A 13,389-nucleotide genomic window follows, 5' to 3' on the forward strand; every position below is an offset into this window, starting at 1 on the left:
ATGTTTTTTTAAAAAGATATACACCTTTTAGAGGTAAGGGAGTGTTATTATGGAAGTTTTACACCCACTTTAAATAGTTGCTGTCTTAATGCATTATTTTTCGACACTGCCTTGTGAAAATAACATGTCATCCAAGCCTTAAGAGGAATTCTTGAACTACATCCATGGAATAAGAAACAGACAACATAAAGCTGAGTAGTTCCAGATTCTGAAAAGCAGGAGAAAGCTGTAAGTGCAAAAATGAAGAAATGTATGAAGGGAGTTTACAGTAACTGCTGAAAAACCATTCCTGGGATGTGTTTTTATTAAACAAACACACATTCAACCACCAACGGAAATCTCCAGACCAAATCAATTCCAATGATTTGCAGAAGAATCTTTGAACTCAGTATGTAGTGTGGAAAAGGTTATGATTGGAAGATAATGCTGCATCTTTTGGATCTGATCCTTAAACTAAAGCTTCTATTAAGGGTATTTTACTGTGGTCATAAGATAGTTAAAGAAAAAGGCAGAAAAATGAATGAGTCACTTGGCTGAAGAAGCCCAGCAGCATTGAGGTCTGAGTGCTATGTGTTAGCTCATGTCTAGCAGTATAAAATAAGTTGGAAAACAAAAACCTGTTTGCAATTTATTTTTCAATCTAAAATGATTTCCCTCTAAAATACAAAAATTACTCTATAAGCCTATGACTTATAAACTTTCTCAGGTATGTGAAATATCATTCGGTCATCCTACAGGAATAACAGATGGGTTGTCCTTGTACAAAATATGGTATCCACCTGCACTTCATTAGAGAGCTGCATTTTTGTACATGCGACACCACAAGATCACCATGATGACATAGCAGCTTCAGAGAACAGCGTGACTAGGGCTTTTTTTTCTTTTCCCCTCTTGTAACACAGAGGATCTGGCAGACTTTTATCTCCTGACACTCTTAAGAGCATATATTGGTCGATACAGTCTCTTATTGCATCTGCTCTGGGAATTAAGGAAAGCAACTTCAAGGCAGTAAGGTAAGTGCTGCTGCATGTTTTTACTGTAATGTTCAGTTATTTAAATGTAGCTGCAGTGGGAACATGAAAACATGACAGGATAAGTTTGCCAATTTGTAAACTGAGCACAAATCACCAGTTGCTTAGTGGATTTGCTTTCTCAGTTTCCTTAAAACAGCTTCACATATTTTGTAGATCAGTGTTGCATCTTTTTATAGTCTGTTTCATTCTATTCAGAACAAGAGTTGATATACAGTACAAAGAAATTTGTAAGAGTACTCGTGTATTTTTTCATTCATAATCTGTTAGTAAGAGCTCCATAAACTCCATTTGTTAAATCATTCTGCTTCATTCTACAAAGAAGCAAGGTATCCTGATATTTAAATAATTAACCACATAAACAATGAGAGGAAAACTATAGATATTTTGAATTTTTTAGTTAATTTTAAGGTACATTTTAACTATACTGTTGAAACTTTTAAAAATATAGTCTTTTTCAAACTGTGTAAGAAGTTATGCTACAGAATTAAGGTTGATTTACTTATAATTTTATATTTCGTTTTTTTCCACAACAACTTTACAGTTAAGGTAGTATAGAAAAGATCAAAAATAGTTTGAATAGGATATCTACTCTAATGTAGTGAGCATTTTTCCAGAATCATGGATTTACATTTAGTATGATTTGACAAGTTTCCTGAGCTACTTCACAAATATTTTCACAGGTATTTTACAACATAACTGCTTAGAGCAAACACAGGCAATTATTTCAATCATGCTTATGTTGTAAGATAACTGTCTAAGAATGTATTCTGATTTTATCTTTTGGAGTCATGTAATTCAGTGCAACAAACAAGCATATGTACATAACCTATTAACCTTTTACACTCCTGACAGACAAATGTTTAGATACCTGAATGAGAAATTCATTAATAAAACAAGTTACAAACACTATATATGTGCTTTGTTATTTTATGCCACGTGCATGCCCATATGTCCTTGAACCACAGAGTTGTAACATACAGTTTAAAATGTTGTTGATAAATTAATTCAAAGCACTTGTTATTTTAATTACTTCCAGGGATCTTCAGAGAAGTTAAACTTTGTACACTACTTAAAGGACTGCCAGTCTATGATATCAATAATGAAACTTAACACTACAAATAAAATTTGAAACTAGAAAAGCAATAGAATTTGAATTAATAATGTCTGTTATTTTATCTTTAAGGCTATAAATTACATAGATGTGTAAAAAATACCACCCAAAGAATGTAGTTCTAGAGGTTCACTATACTCTCGTTTATACTTTGAATACAGAAGCCCTTGGTGTTCCTTCCTTAATGTTTAGTACCTGAATAGGACCAAATTATGAGCTGAATTGTGTTACTGCATTATTTGCTTTCATACCAGCTGTACTTGTTTATACCAACAGGGGACTGAAGGTTGAGTTTGCATGCTCTCATGCAGTAATGAAGAACAGACAAAGGAAATTACACTGATAACTAATATTTCAATGATTATCCTACGATTTGTTATTGGTTAAATGTGATGGGACCAACACCATGGAAAAAATATGTAATCATATTCCTTATTCAGGGACTAACTTTGTGGAAGATTGCCCAGATCTGAAGTCAGTATCTAGTGGTCTGTTTGTAGGCTTCACATACTTTCTGAAATTACTTGGGAACAAAAAGTTTTAGGATTTTCTTAATCCTCTCACTCTCTGAACAGCAGCTGAATACCTGGAACCTTATCTTTTGCTGGTGAAAATCAAAGCAAGCTCACTGACTTTACTGATGCTGGACCTACTTTACCAGCAAAATATCTGTCTAGGTAGTAAGAAATATAATCAAGATACTAATCTGCACAGATTAATCAGCAACTTGTGGAGTATTTGATGAGAAAGATATGCTTTTAAAAAGTGAGACCACTCCAGTTGAATCTCAGCAAAATATCCCCAAGGACATTGATTTTTTTCACATACTTTACTCCATGTGAACTGGAAATCTATGTGAAGCCAGTGTTTCGTTGTTTGATTGATTTAGAATGGACACACAATGTAATCAACACATTTGTTATACAGAGAATTTTTAAGGACATTTTCACTATCTGAAAATCAGTTGTTTCAGATCCACTGTAGATTCATATTTGATAGAGTATCCTTCTGCACACATATGTAATATGGGTTGTTTGGCATGTCCAAGATATGCTATTTATTTCTATTAGTTTGTCCTCTAGGTGAATATGAAACTCAGTGGACCATGCTTTACTGCACATGATCCATGAGAAAGAGATATTTCAAGCTATACATGTCTTAAAAACACACAATGCAGCAGATCATTACTGTCAGTTTGTAACTTCCCTGTCTTTTTCAAGCTTAAGTCAAATAACCTCATGTTTAAATATGAGGCAATTCAGTACATTAGGAATACTCAAAAGAATTTAAATGGCGGAACTGACTCTGAACACGGCCTTCAGCAAAACTGAAAATTCTTTGTCAAGTTTAAAAACCTTGGGCTTTGTCAACTTTCTTGAGACTTAATGAATGTAGAAAGATATAAAGAATGTTTTACTTACAACAACAGAATGGCCTGCAGTTTTGCATGACAAAGGCAGATTATAACAAGACGGGCAGTAAGTTTATAGTAGCAACAATGTAACACTAACAAACCAATATTTTTTTCCTTAATTAATAGCTTTAAACAGGAAACCTAATTATTTTTAAATTATAATTGATTTTTAATTATAATAATTTAAAATATAATTAAATCATAGCATTAAAATTATAATTTGTGCGGTAAAATTTTGCATATTGCTGAAAGAGAGAAAAAAATTAAAGTTATAACTTTTTTATTCCCTTTCACCATACAGGGACAAGACATATTAGGAAGATGACTTTAGACTCCCTACCTGTCTTGCTGTTACTGATCAGTGGCATTTTTTGCCAATATGACTATGGTCCTGGAGATGATTATGGTTATGATCCTTTTGGGCCATCCGCAGCAGTCTGTGCCCCAGAATGTAACTGTCCTTTGAGCTACCCTACTGCCATGTATTGTGACAATCTTAAGCTGAAAACCATTCCGATTGTACCAAGTGGAATAAAATATCTTTATCTTCGAAACAATATGATTGAGGGAATTGAAGAGAATGCGTTTGATAATGTAACAGACCTACAGTGGCTGATCCTAGATCACAACCATTTGGAAAATTCAAAAATTAAGGGAAGAGTCTTCTCTAAACTAAAGAATCTGAAGAAACTTCACATTAACTACAACAATTTGACTGAAGCTGTTGGACCACTCCCCAAAACTCTAGATGACCTGCAGTTAAGTCACAATAAGATCACAAAAGTCAATCCTGGTGCACTTGAGGGGCTGATGAATCTGACTGTCATTCACCTCCAGAACAACCAGCTGAAAGCAGATTCCATTTCTGGGGCTTTTAAAGGCCTGAATTCACTTTTGTATCTTGACTTAAGCTTCAATCAACTTACAAAGCTACCGACAGGACTGCCTCACTCCTTACTCATGCTGTATTTTGATAATAACCAGATTTCCAATGTTCCTGATGAGTACTTCCAAGGTTTCAAAACCCTGCAATACCTACGTTTATCCCACAATAAATTAACAGATTCTGGAATACCAGGAAATGTCTTCAATATCACATCGCTGGTTGAGTTGGATCTCTCCTTCAATCAGCTGAAGAGCATTCCAACTGTCAGTGAGAACCTCGAAAACTTCTACCTCCAAGTCAACAAAATTAACAGTGAGTTAAATTTGCATATTTTCGTTAATGTTAACCACAGACTAGACACTGATGGTCAATGTAGGTATCTGAAATGACAGATGAAGCATTTCTCTGAAGAAATGGTACTGGTTAGACTGTTAATACACTGACATTTATCTGACTGTTGTCCATGTTAACGTTAAAAGACAGACATTTATCTAATAGTGTCTCAAAATATCCTTAAAGAGAGAAATTTCTGGTTTTATACTACCATGGAAATTATTGCTTAAATTCTCATCTCATGTAAATTGAGTAACTGCATAGAAACCAATGGAGTTTTCTTATGCAGCTGAGGAAAAAACTGCGAAAAGTTTGGTTAGTGCAAAAGAATTCAGAATTCTTAAATCAACAAGAAGAGACAGATATCAGCTAAGGGTATGCATAGGCTTTCAGGAAGCTGGTAGTGAAAGTGCTGGAGGGAAAGGAGAGGAAGAAGACAAAAAATTTGTAGGGTATCAGGTACAAGACACAGTGAAAAAGATACAACAAAAAAGCAACTTCTTTTCTTTCTTTCCTCCCTTGTCTCCTGCAGTATCCCTCCAAACCTATCCTGAAATCCAAAGAGCTGCCCCATTCTTCCTTTTTATTCCCATTTCACACATCATATGGTCAGGTGGCAAGCTTGTCTCCATTCACTCACGGTTTGAAAAGTGTTCCTTCTGGAGTCAATTAATGTCATACTTTGCATGAACTCACAGAGGTTTCTACTGAGGCAGGCCTTTTACGAGGCTATCCTATTCCTGGGTCCACAAGGAGGTGTTGCAGATCTGGAGAGATCTCACCATCATGTCAGAAGACCACTCCTGTCAGTGGTGGTCCTTGATGGAGAGGGAGGTCTGTCCAACATACCAGGATTTCTGCAGGAGGATTTACATCACCTTGCTAGCTGGCATAAAATAAACCATAAAGTCCCCCCTTTTGTTTGCCTGTTTTGTATCCATCAAGAGTTTAAGAGTATCAGTGTCAGCTATTCCATACAAAGCCAACTCCATACAGATGTAGCCTTTAAAGCCAAATACTTTTAGTGCAGATCTTACCAGATGAAGGGTAAGACCTTTTGAAATGTTTTATATTTACTATATTTCACATTTTCCTTGATGTTATGGTGGTTTTCTTTTCTACTGCATCTCAGTTCCTTGTTTTGATGAGGGAAAACAATGAGTTAATACTTCCTGTCTAAGGCGCTGCAGCAACCTGTGGAACTCCATCTGATACTCTGCCACTACTAAAATAGCTAACAATGATGACTTTTAGTTTCTCATGAGATATATGAGGTAATTTTCACTGCTTAGAAACATTGTTCTGAGCCTTCTGCAAGATACCTGGGTACTAAGCTTTTTTGATATTACCAGAAAGAAAAGAAATATTTCTCTAAATTAATGTCCATGAGTTTCACCAAGAACTTCCTACAGTCATTATGCATTGGTATACACAAAAAAGTCTGTTTGAGAAATACTCTCATTTGAGTGACTGAGTTTTTTTAACAAGAGCTGATAAACATGGACATTAAAAATGTGTAGCAGAATTGGTTTCACTTCAGTATGTTCTGTCATCCTTTGTGTTGCAAGGAACAGTGTGTAAAGTAGATAGCAAACTGCAAAGAAGACAAATTCAAAGTAACTCTGATCTCTATATTGAAGCACATCCATTATACTGAATGTGGGTGCCAACTATATACATCACCTCTTGTACCTGATGCTGGTTGGACCTCCAGGCTAGCACAGGACCATGGAAAATTTATAAAATGCTTTGCTTTCTCCATACCTCAAACCTAAACCATAACTTCTAAATTGAAATGTCTTTTAATATTTCCTATTAATAGTAATTTAAGGGTGGATTTTTCTGTATAATAATAGCAGTGGTTACCTACCATGTTTTTAAGATGCCATTAGTATTATATACATACACTGTGCACACACACAAACACACAGGCACACAAACACACACGCACACAAACACACACACACACATACTTGTAGGATGGAAAATATGAGAATCAAAGAGGTTTGGTGATACAAGAAGAAGGTCCAAAGATGGACTTCTCCATATTTCATTTGTACCTATAAAGGATTAAGGAGAGAATTGTTGCTCCCACATGAAACACCAGCAAGCAGATACCATGTAAATGGAGTATAAATGGGGAAGTGTGAAAATGTTCCAGAGGATAGTTAAGGGGAGCTATATATTCTGTTTCTGTCCATTGACTGCATCAGGACCTGTAGCACAATTGCACTTATTATGAACAGAGTTAGTTGTGGTGGTGCTTGATGGTCCTTTATGTGGCTCACTCCATCAAACAATCGCCTGCTCCTACTTTATTTATTTTTTTTCTCCCACATATTTCAGGTAGTTTGTTGGAATATCAGAATTTCTTATGACAACAGGTACTTTTAGTGAGAACATAATTGTTCAGATAAAAATCCAATTTTCATCCAACCTTTCTTATTCTCAGTGTCCAGCTTATGCAAGAATCCTGTGTTGGGAAAATATGTGAGAAAAATTCCAGGTACACTGCCCCTGAACCTGATTATAAATTCAGGAAGACATTCTAACCCCTGCAACATGAATAAATGTAACAAAGGAGGAAGTAAGCTACTGAGATATTTTATGCAACAGTGCTCTGGTCTCACTGATTGCAGTTCCTGTTCAGATCATTCTGATAACAGCACATCAAGACCCTCTTATCTTATTTTTTGCTAGTGAAGACTTCAAGTAAAAAAACGAACATTTTTAATAAATTTTAATACGTTTTTAATACACTTCTAATGACTGACAATTATATGAACTGGATAAAAAGTTAATACCCAAATTCAAACAGTGGAGCAAAATCCCACTGAAGTCCATGACGGAGTTCATTTGACTTCTGTGAGGACTAGATCCACATCCATTTCCCAAGTAGTTTCAGTATCATAGTCAACACAGATGAGTGTTTCAGTAACAGTTAAATTTTACAGTTTACAGGCATGAAGCTTACATCCTTTGAGTAGTTTAAACATCTACCCAACTTCTATAAGCATAACTTCTTTGCAATCAAACATTAGTATATATGCTAAAAAATAACAATATGGAAGAAAAAAGCCCAATCAAGCAAGTAAATTTATAAAGCTTTTTAATGTCTGCCTTTAAAAAAAATATACTTACCATGTCATTCCTGAATGACAAGACAATGGAAAAAAATCTACATTAGAATTCATGTTTATTTTAAACTTTATAAATTAAACCCAAGCTCTCTGTAGAAAACTGGATCTAAATAGTTAACGGTATAGCCAAGAAAAACAGTTAAAAGTTTCAGGAACTTAGACTTCCATTCAGCAAAATTACACACAGAAATAATCCTATAAACATCTCTCAGACTATATGATCTTAAATCATAAGATTCATCAGTTCATTTCTGCTGGTACATTCTGAATCAGAAGAGTATCAGAATTGTTCTGAGGTCTTAAAATTTTACTATATTATGATGTAGACTGTTCAAAGGATGTTTTTCATCTCTTACCCTTCCAAAAGAAGGCTGCACACTAAACAAAATATCAGAAATTGTTTTTATTTGCTTTAATTAAATTGATGATCATGATCTGATATTTGAATTATATATCCTTAATCCCTACTCAAAACAACTTATTTTGTGAAAGAGACATGAGTCTTTACCCATTCTTAATATCATATCTCTGTCCAAAAATTTACCTAAGCTCTCATGCTTTAAAGAACTGCCTGTACATTTATACTTAGTTTGCAAAAGCCCAGTTTCATCAGAGACAAAAGATTATTGTAATGCCAGTCCTGGAGGTACCCAATGGTAATCCAGAACTTAATGTGGAGGTACAAAAGCTACTTCCTTCACTTCCAGTAGTACTGCAACATGAAATAGGTCATCACATTTTCTTAGATGAGTTAAATAGCCATGTAGAAAAGAAACATAAGGTGGTGTTTTCAAAAGTCCACGAATGACATACGATTGGTAGTTAAAATGGCATCCACTCTTGAGTGCTAACTTTATTTCTCATAAATTATGAGACCTAGTGCTTTGCAACTTAAAAGCAACTGAAAACATGAAATCTGTCTGCTGGTATACAGGTTCATCGAAGGAGTCCCTTCATCCCTTTAAAATATTTTCTGTATGAATTCACCTCACGTCAGTGGCCTGAAGAGGGATCAGTCTCTCAGACTGCTTCTTTAGTAGTCATGGAGCTTTTCATTAGACTAATTGTCTGTCTGACTCAAAGAAAACACAGGTGAGAACAAAAGATCATCTTTGCAGAATTACACTATGTTGTATGCAGGGGATATCAGATTTATTCACACACATTGTCTCTTGAGAATAGGTCATTGCATGAAAGAGATCTATAATATGTGTATGTCTGTGCTTATGTATACTGAGCAGAGAACCTCAGTGATTCATCTAATTCCTAGCTTACAGTTAATACTGATCATAGTTTACAAGACAGATTTCTATTCGAGATCTCTCTGGTGGTATGTGAACCAAATAATACTTCAACTGAATAGAGAGATATATATCATGATATATAAATTCTGAACATCTCACAACTAATGGAAAGAACGTCTCCTAACACAAGTCTGTCAAGTTCCAGTAAACTCATGGGGATTTACATCACTGTATATGCAAAATATTAAAAATAGTATAATAAACTAAGGGAAAAATTCCCAACTAAAATTTAAAAAAAAAAAAAACAAACAGAAAAAGAATGGCTTTGTCCTTCTTGTCCTAATTATTCATGTTTTCTCTTGTTTCTGTTCTCTTTGATTCAGAGTTCCCGTTGAGCAGCTTCTGTAAGGTAGTTGGGCCAACGACCTATTCCAGGATCACACATTTGCGCCTGGATGGAAACAACCTCACTCGGGCTGACCTGCCACAGGAGATGTACAACTGCCTTCGGGTGGCTGCTGAGATTTCACTGGAGTGAGACACCTGGGATTACCCAATTCTCTTCTAAGAGCAGTAACTACAGGAATAACACATCATGATAGTGCTTTAAAATTAAGATATGCCTTAAAAGAAGTGTCAATCTGCCTATTATCCATTCTGTTTGTTAATGTTTAGCATGCACTTGGCAGCCTAAAGGTTTATTTTTACAAATATTTGTATTTAGAAAGCACAAGAATGACCAGATATAGTGCAAAATATGCTTTCACCTGGCTAGGTGAGTGAAAAACACTCAGAGAAATCTATGTCCATGCATGCAGTACATGTCAGCTGGTTCCAAACTTACATGGAAGTCATGTGAGTTTCATCATGGGTTATACTGAAAAGTATGAGCTGGCCTGTGTAAATACCAGATTCCTCTCCAACTTTATTAATTATCGTACCTTTTATATATTTCTATCAATGATAAAGAAAAAAATGATTTAACAATCTAAGAAAATTTAAAATGTATGAAAATATCTTTTCAGAGCCTATGACATTATTAAATTAATGGAATATGTGAAAGATAATCAGGGAAAAAAAAGGTTAAAAAATTTTTACCTTTTCTTTTTTCATACTTTCATTTAACTTGCATGGTAAGATTTTTATCCTTTACTGGTATAATTGTTATTTCAAAATAAATCATATATACATATATTTTTATTCAATTAATTGCATGCTACTCTTAACCAGTGTGTAGGAAATAAAAGATATCAAATAGTGTTCTTGTGTCCATATCATTTTCAACTATGTTTCTTTCTCTTATACATTGCAAAAAAATCGGGTTGAGACAAGATAATCTAAGCTATTCTATTATTATTAAAATTTATTGTAAGGTTAAATAAACTGTTTTCTCTACTTTGAAGTTTCAATACGTTTATAAATGTAATTTAGCATGCTCCACTGCACTTATGTTGGCTAGTAAGTTGACGCATTATGAAGTTTGCAGTATGGGAATCATGGCACTACGAAAAAAACAAGAAATTAATGTTTCAGTATAGTTAAAACAACAATGAAATCTCTCAGGAACCACAGACAGTGAGTAAAATGCGGCTACACATGGTAGAGGCATGGTAGTATATTCTGCTCGGGAATGAATAGTCCAAATGTTGTCAGCATCCTGGAACACACTAAAATGAATGTGTAGTAGCTGAGAGCCGTAAGTGACTTGCTTGCAAGCACAGATCATCCCACGGGTACTATTTTATTTTCAACTACTAGGCTATTAAACACTCAAACAGAAACTCTGCTAGTTTCTATAGCAAAAGCAGAAACTATCACCTCTCAAAAAACCCCAAACCTTTAACCAATCCATGCCAAACCATTTAGTCTACACTTTGCCAGTTCCAGATGTTCAATATCAATGCACAATTCACAAAGAAACCCGGGACGAAAACAAAAGGAGAGATGCAGAAAACAATAGAAATACTTCCCTCCTCATTTTTGTCATTTTGGAATTCATAAGTGTTACTGCTTTTTTTTACCCGTATACAGGAAGGATTGAAAGTAACCTTTGGTACAAGTAGGATTGAAAGTAACCTTTGGTACAAGTAGGCTGGAATATTCATAGAAGAATGAAGTCTAAGTCTCGGACTTTCTGAACACATCAGAGTGGGAATCACTATGGAATGGTACTTAGGCATTATAATATAGGAAAAGAAGAAGTAAATGCATACAAAACTTCCCAAAGAATAGCAAAATATAACGGAAACAGTATTTAGCCATTTTCAGAGAGATTTTAACACAACTGTCCCCTTCACAGGAAAATATTAAGACTTCTAGAGCAGAAACTGATAATGAAATTTGTCACCTCATAGCTGTAATCTAACAATACAACAGAAATTTATTTTCCTTTTCAGCTTGTTTCAGCAAACTAGTTATCTTTATGCAAAATGAAACAGTGTGAACAGTGAGACTGAGAACAGTCCACATCAGGATAGTTTAGAACTATCCTGTTGAATACTGTTGAAGGTATTTTCTAAATACCCTTATGTTGCAAAGAAAGCATCCACAGATGTTCACAAGACATTTTTATGTTCTATTCAAGGTATACAATAGAAGGAAGTCCTCTGTCAAAGTAGCAAACAGTACCAATGGCCTCTCTCAGAAACTTGGACGTCTTTACCTTTCAATGAGCACTTGGACAAGTAAAATAAACTGGCATTTGGCAGAATGTTTTTATCTTGAACATCTCTTCCTTGTGGTTCAGAAATTCATGGTTAGTTGGGAAGATATGACATTGTGCAGTAAGCTCCTCACTACAAAAAAACCCAGAACACAAGGTCCTTCTGCTAAAGGAGAAATGGAACAGTATATGTTTGCTTTCATATTATGAGACACAGAAGCCCAAGTTTCTGCTTCTGCATTAATGAATTGTTCTAAATCACTACAGAGACTAAGCTCCCAATCTCTACATATCTTGCAAAAACAAATAGGCAACAATATATATGTTCTTTAGTTCTCAATTTATGAAAGCAGCATGAATTATTTTCTGGACACTATGTAGAAATGTAGATGTTCGGGAATACTTAACAGAGCTAAGGCCCTGACAATTGACTCACCATGTTACTTAAAAGTAGGCAATGTGAACAGATAATAACTCAGTCTCAGTAGCATAGAGAATGGGTAAATTACTCAGAATTTAGGGCAACATACTATGCAACCTATAGCATAGTTGTACAATTTACTTACAACGTTTACCTCCTTTCAGGTCAAAATTGGTAAACTTATCATAACACTTTCACATGAAGTTTTATATGGAAGAATTTACAAAAAATAAGAACTTTTGGAAAGACATAAATTTGAAAGTAAACATAAAATGGAAACTTTACCTACAAATATAATGAAAAACAACAACAATGTACAAATGCAACAGACAAAAATTTTATCCATGAAATTTCAGGAACTAGTTTGCAAGTGTGTTGCACAGCCATTTACAAAGATAGAGTTACCTTTCAAGTAGGCAAGCACTGTCGGATTTAAAAGATATTTTTCATATTAGATTAAATTATAGAAGCTCCCTAGAAGGAACAGGCAGTGTCACATGAATTTTTGGACCAGAATCATAAATCCTACATGCACTCTGCTGCTTTTTCAAGTCCAGCACAGTCAAATGGATTAAGAAAGGATTGAGCAGTTGTTGAATAGAGCTGCACTTCTAGTGCAAGGAAGCTGGCAGGGTCCTATCTCTACTGCAGATCTCTGGTTTAAGTGAAATGGAATAGACAGGTAGTTCCTTAACATGAATCAAATTATCTGGAAAACAGACAACAAAAAGGCAAAACATAATTCAGAAAGGCAGTCTAAGCTGTTGTATGTACAACTGCAACAACCATAAACTGAAGATGATAGAAACTGTGAGATTATAAAGCAAAATGAAGTTTTGTGGAGAGCCACTAAGATATAAGGTCACAAAGAGAACTTCCCTCAACCTTCTCCTTTCCAGGAAATGCCAAGTCACTTCCTTTAACCTCTCTAAATATACCATATGTCTCAGTCCATGTTTTATTGCTGTCTGCCAGTGTCTAAAAGAGTGCTATAGAAAAAACAGCCCAGTTTTGGGACGCACAATGAAAGGGCAAGGTGGCAAAGAAAAAATTCCAGAAAGAGAAATTCTTCACAATGAGTGCATAAAGCACTGTCACAGATTGCTCAAGGACTCTGTGGACTCTAAATCCTCAGAAATTTTCA

General features: G+C 34.9%; 1 protein-coding gene across 1 annotated transcript; it reads left to right on the top strand.

Moving 5' to 3' along the window:
* Positions 1-674: 674 nt before the first annotated feature.
* Positions 675-10,571, top strand: LUM (lumican). The gene is made up of 3 exons (XM_027663312.1): positions 675-1,013; positions 3,861-4,757; positions 9,546-10,571. Exons 2-3 carry the CDS (start codon positions 3,881-3,883, stop codon positions 9,698-9,700), a joined length of 1,032 nt encoding a protein of 343 aa, XP_027519113.1. The 5' UTR covers positions 675-1,013; positions 3,861-3,880; the 3' UTR covers positions 9,701-10,571.
* Positions 10,572-13,389: the final 2,818 nt, after the last annotated feature.

The sequence above is a fragment of the Corapipo altera genome, unplaced genomic scaffold (assembly GCF_003945725.1).
Source record: "Corapipo altera isolate COAL_440 unplaced genomic scaffold, ASM394572v1 1, whole genome shotgun sequence".
In the NCBI taxonomy this organism is placed as follows: domain Eukaryota; kingdom Metazoa; phylum Chordata; class Aves; order Passeriformes; family Pipridae; genus Corapipo; species Corapipo altera.

What these genes read in the sequence shown, in the direction of transcription:
- LUM (XM_027663312.1), top strand. Translation starts at nt 3,881, where the DNA reads ATGACTTTAGACTCCCTACCTGTCTTGCTGTTACTGATCAGTGGCATT. An exon ending in CCAAGTCAACAAAATTAACA is followed by an intron (nt 4,758 to 9,545) that starts GTGAGTTAAATT and finishes TCTTTGATTCAG; the next exon opens with AGTTCCCGTTGAGCAGCTTC.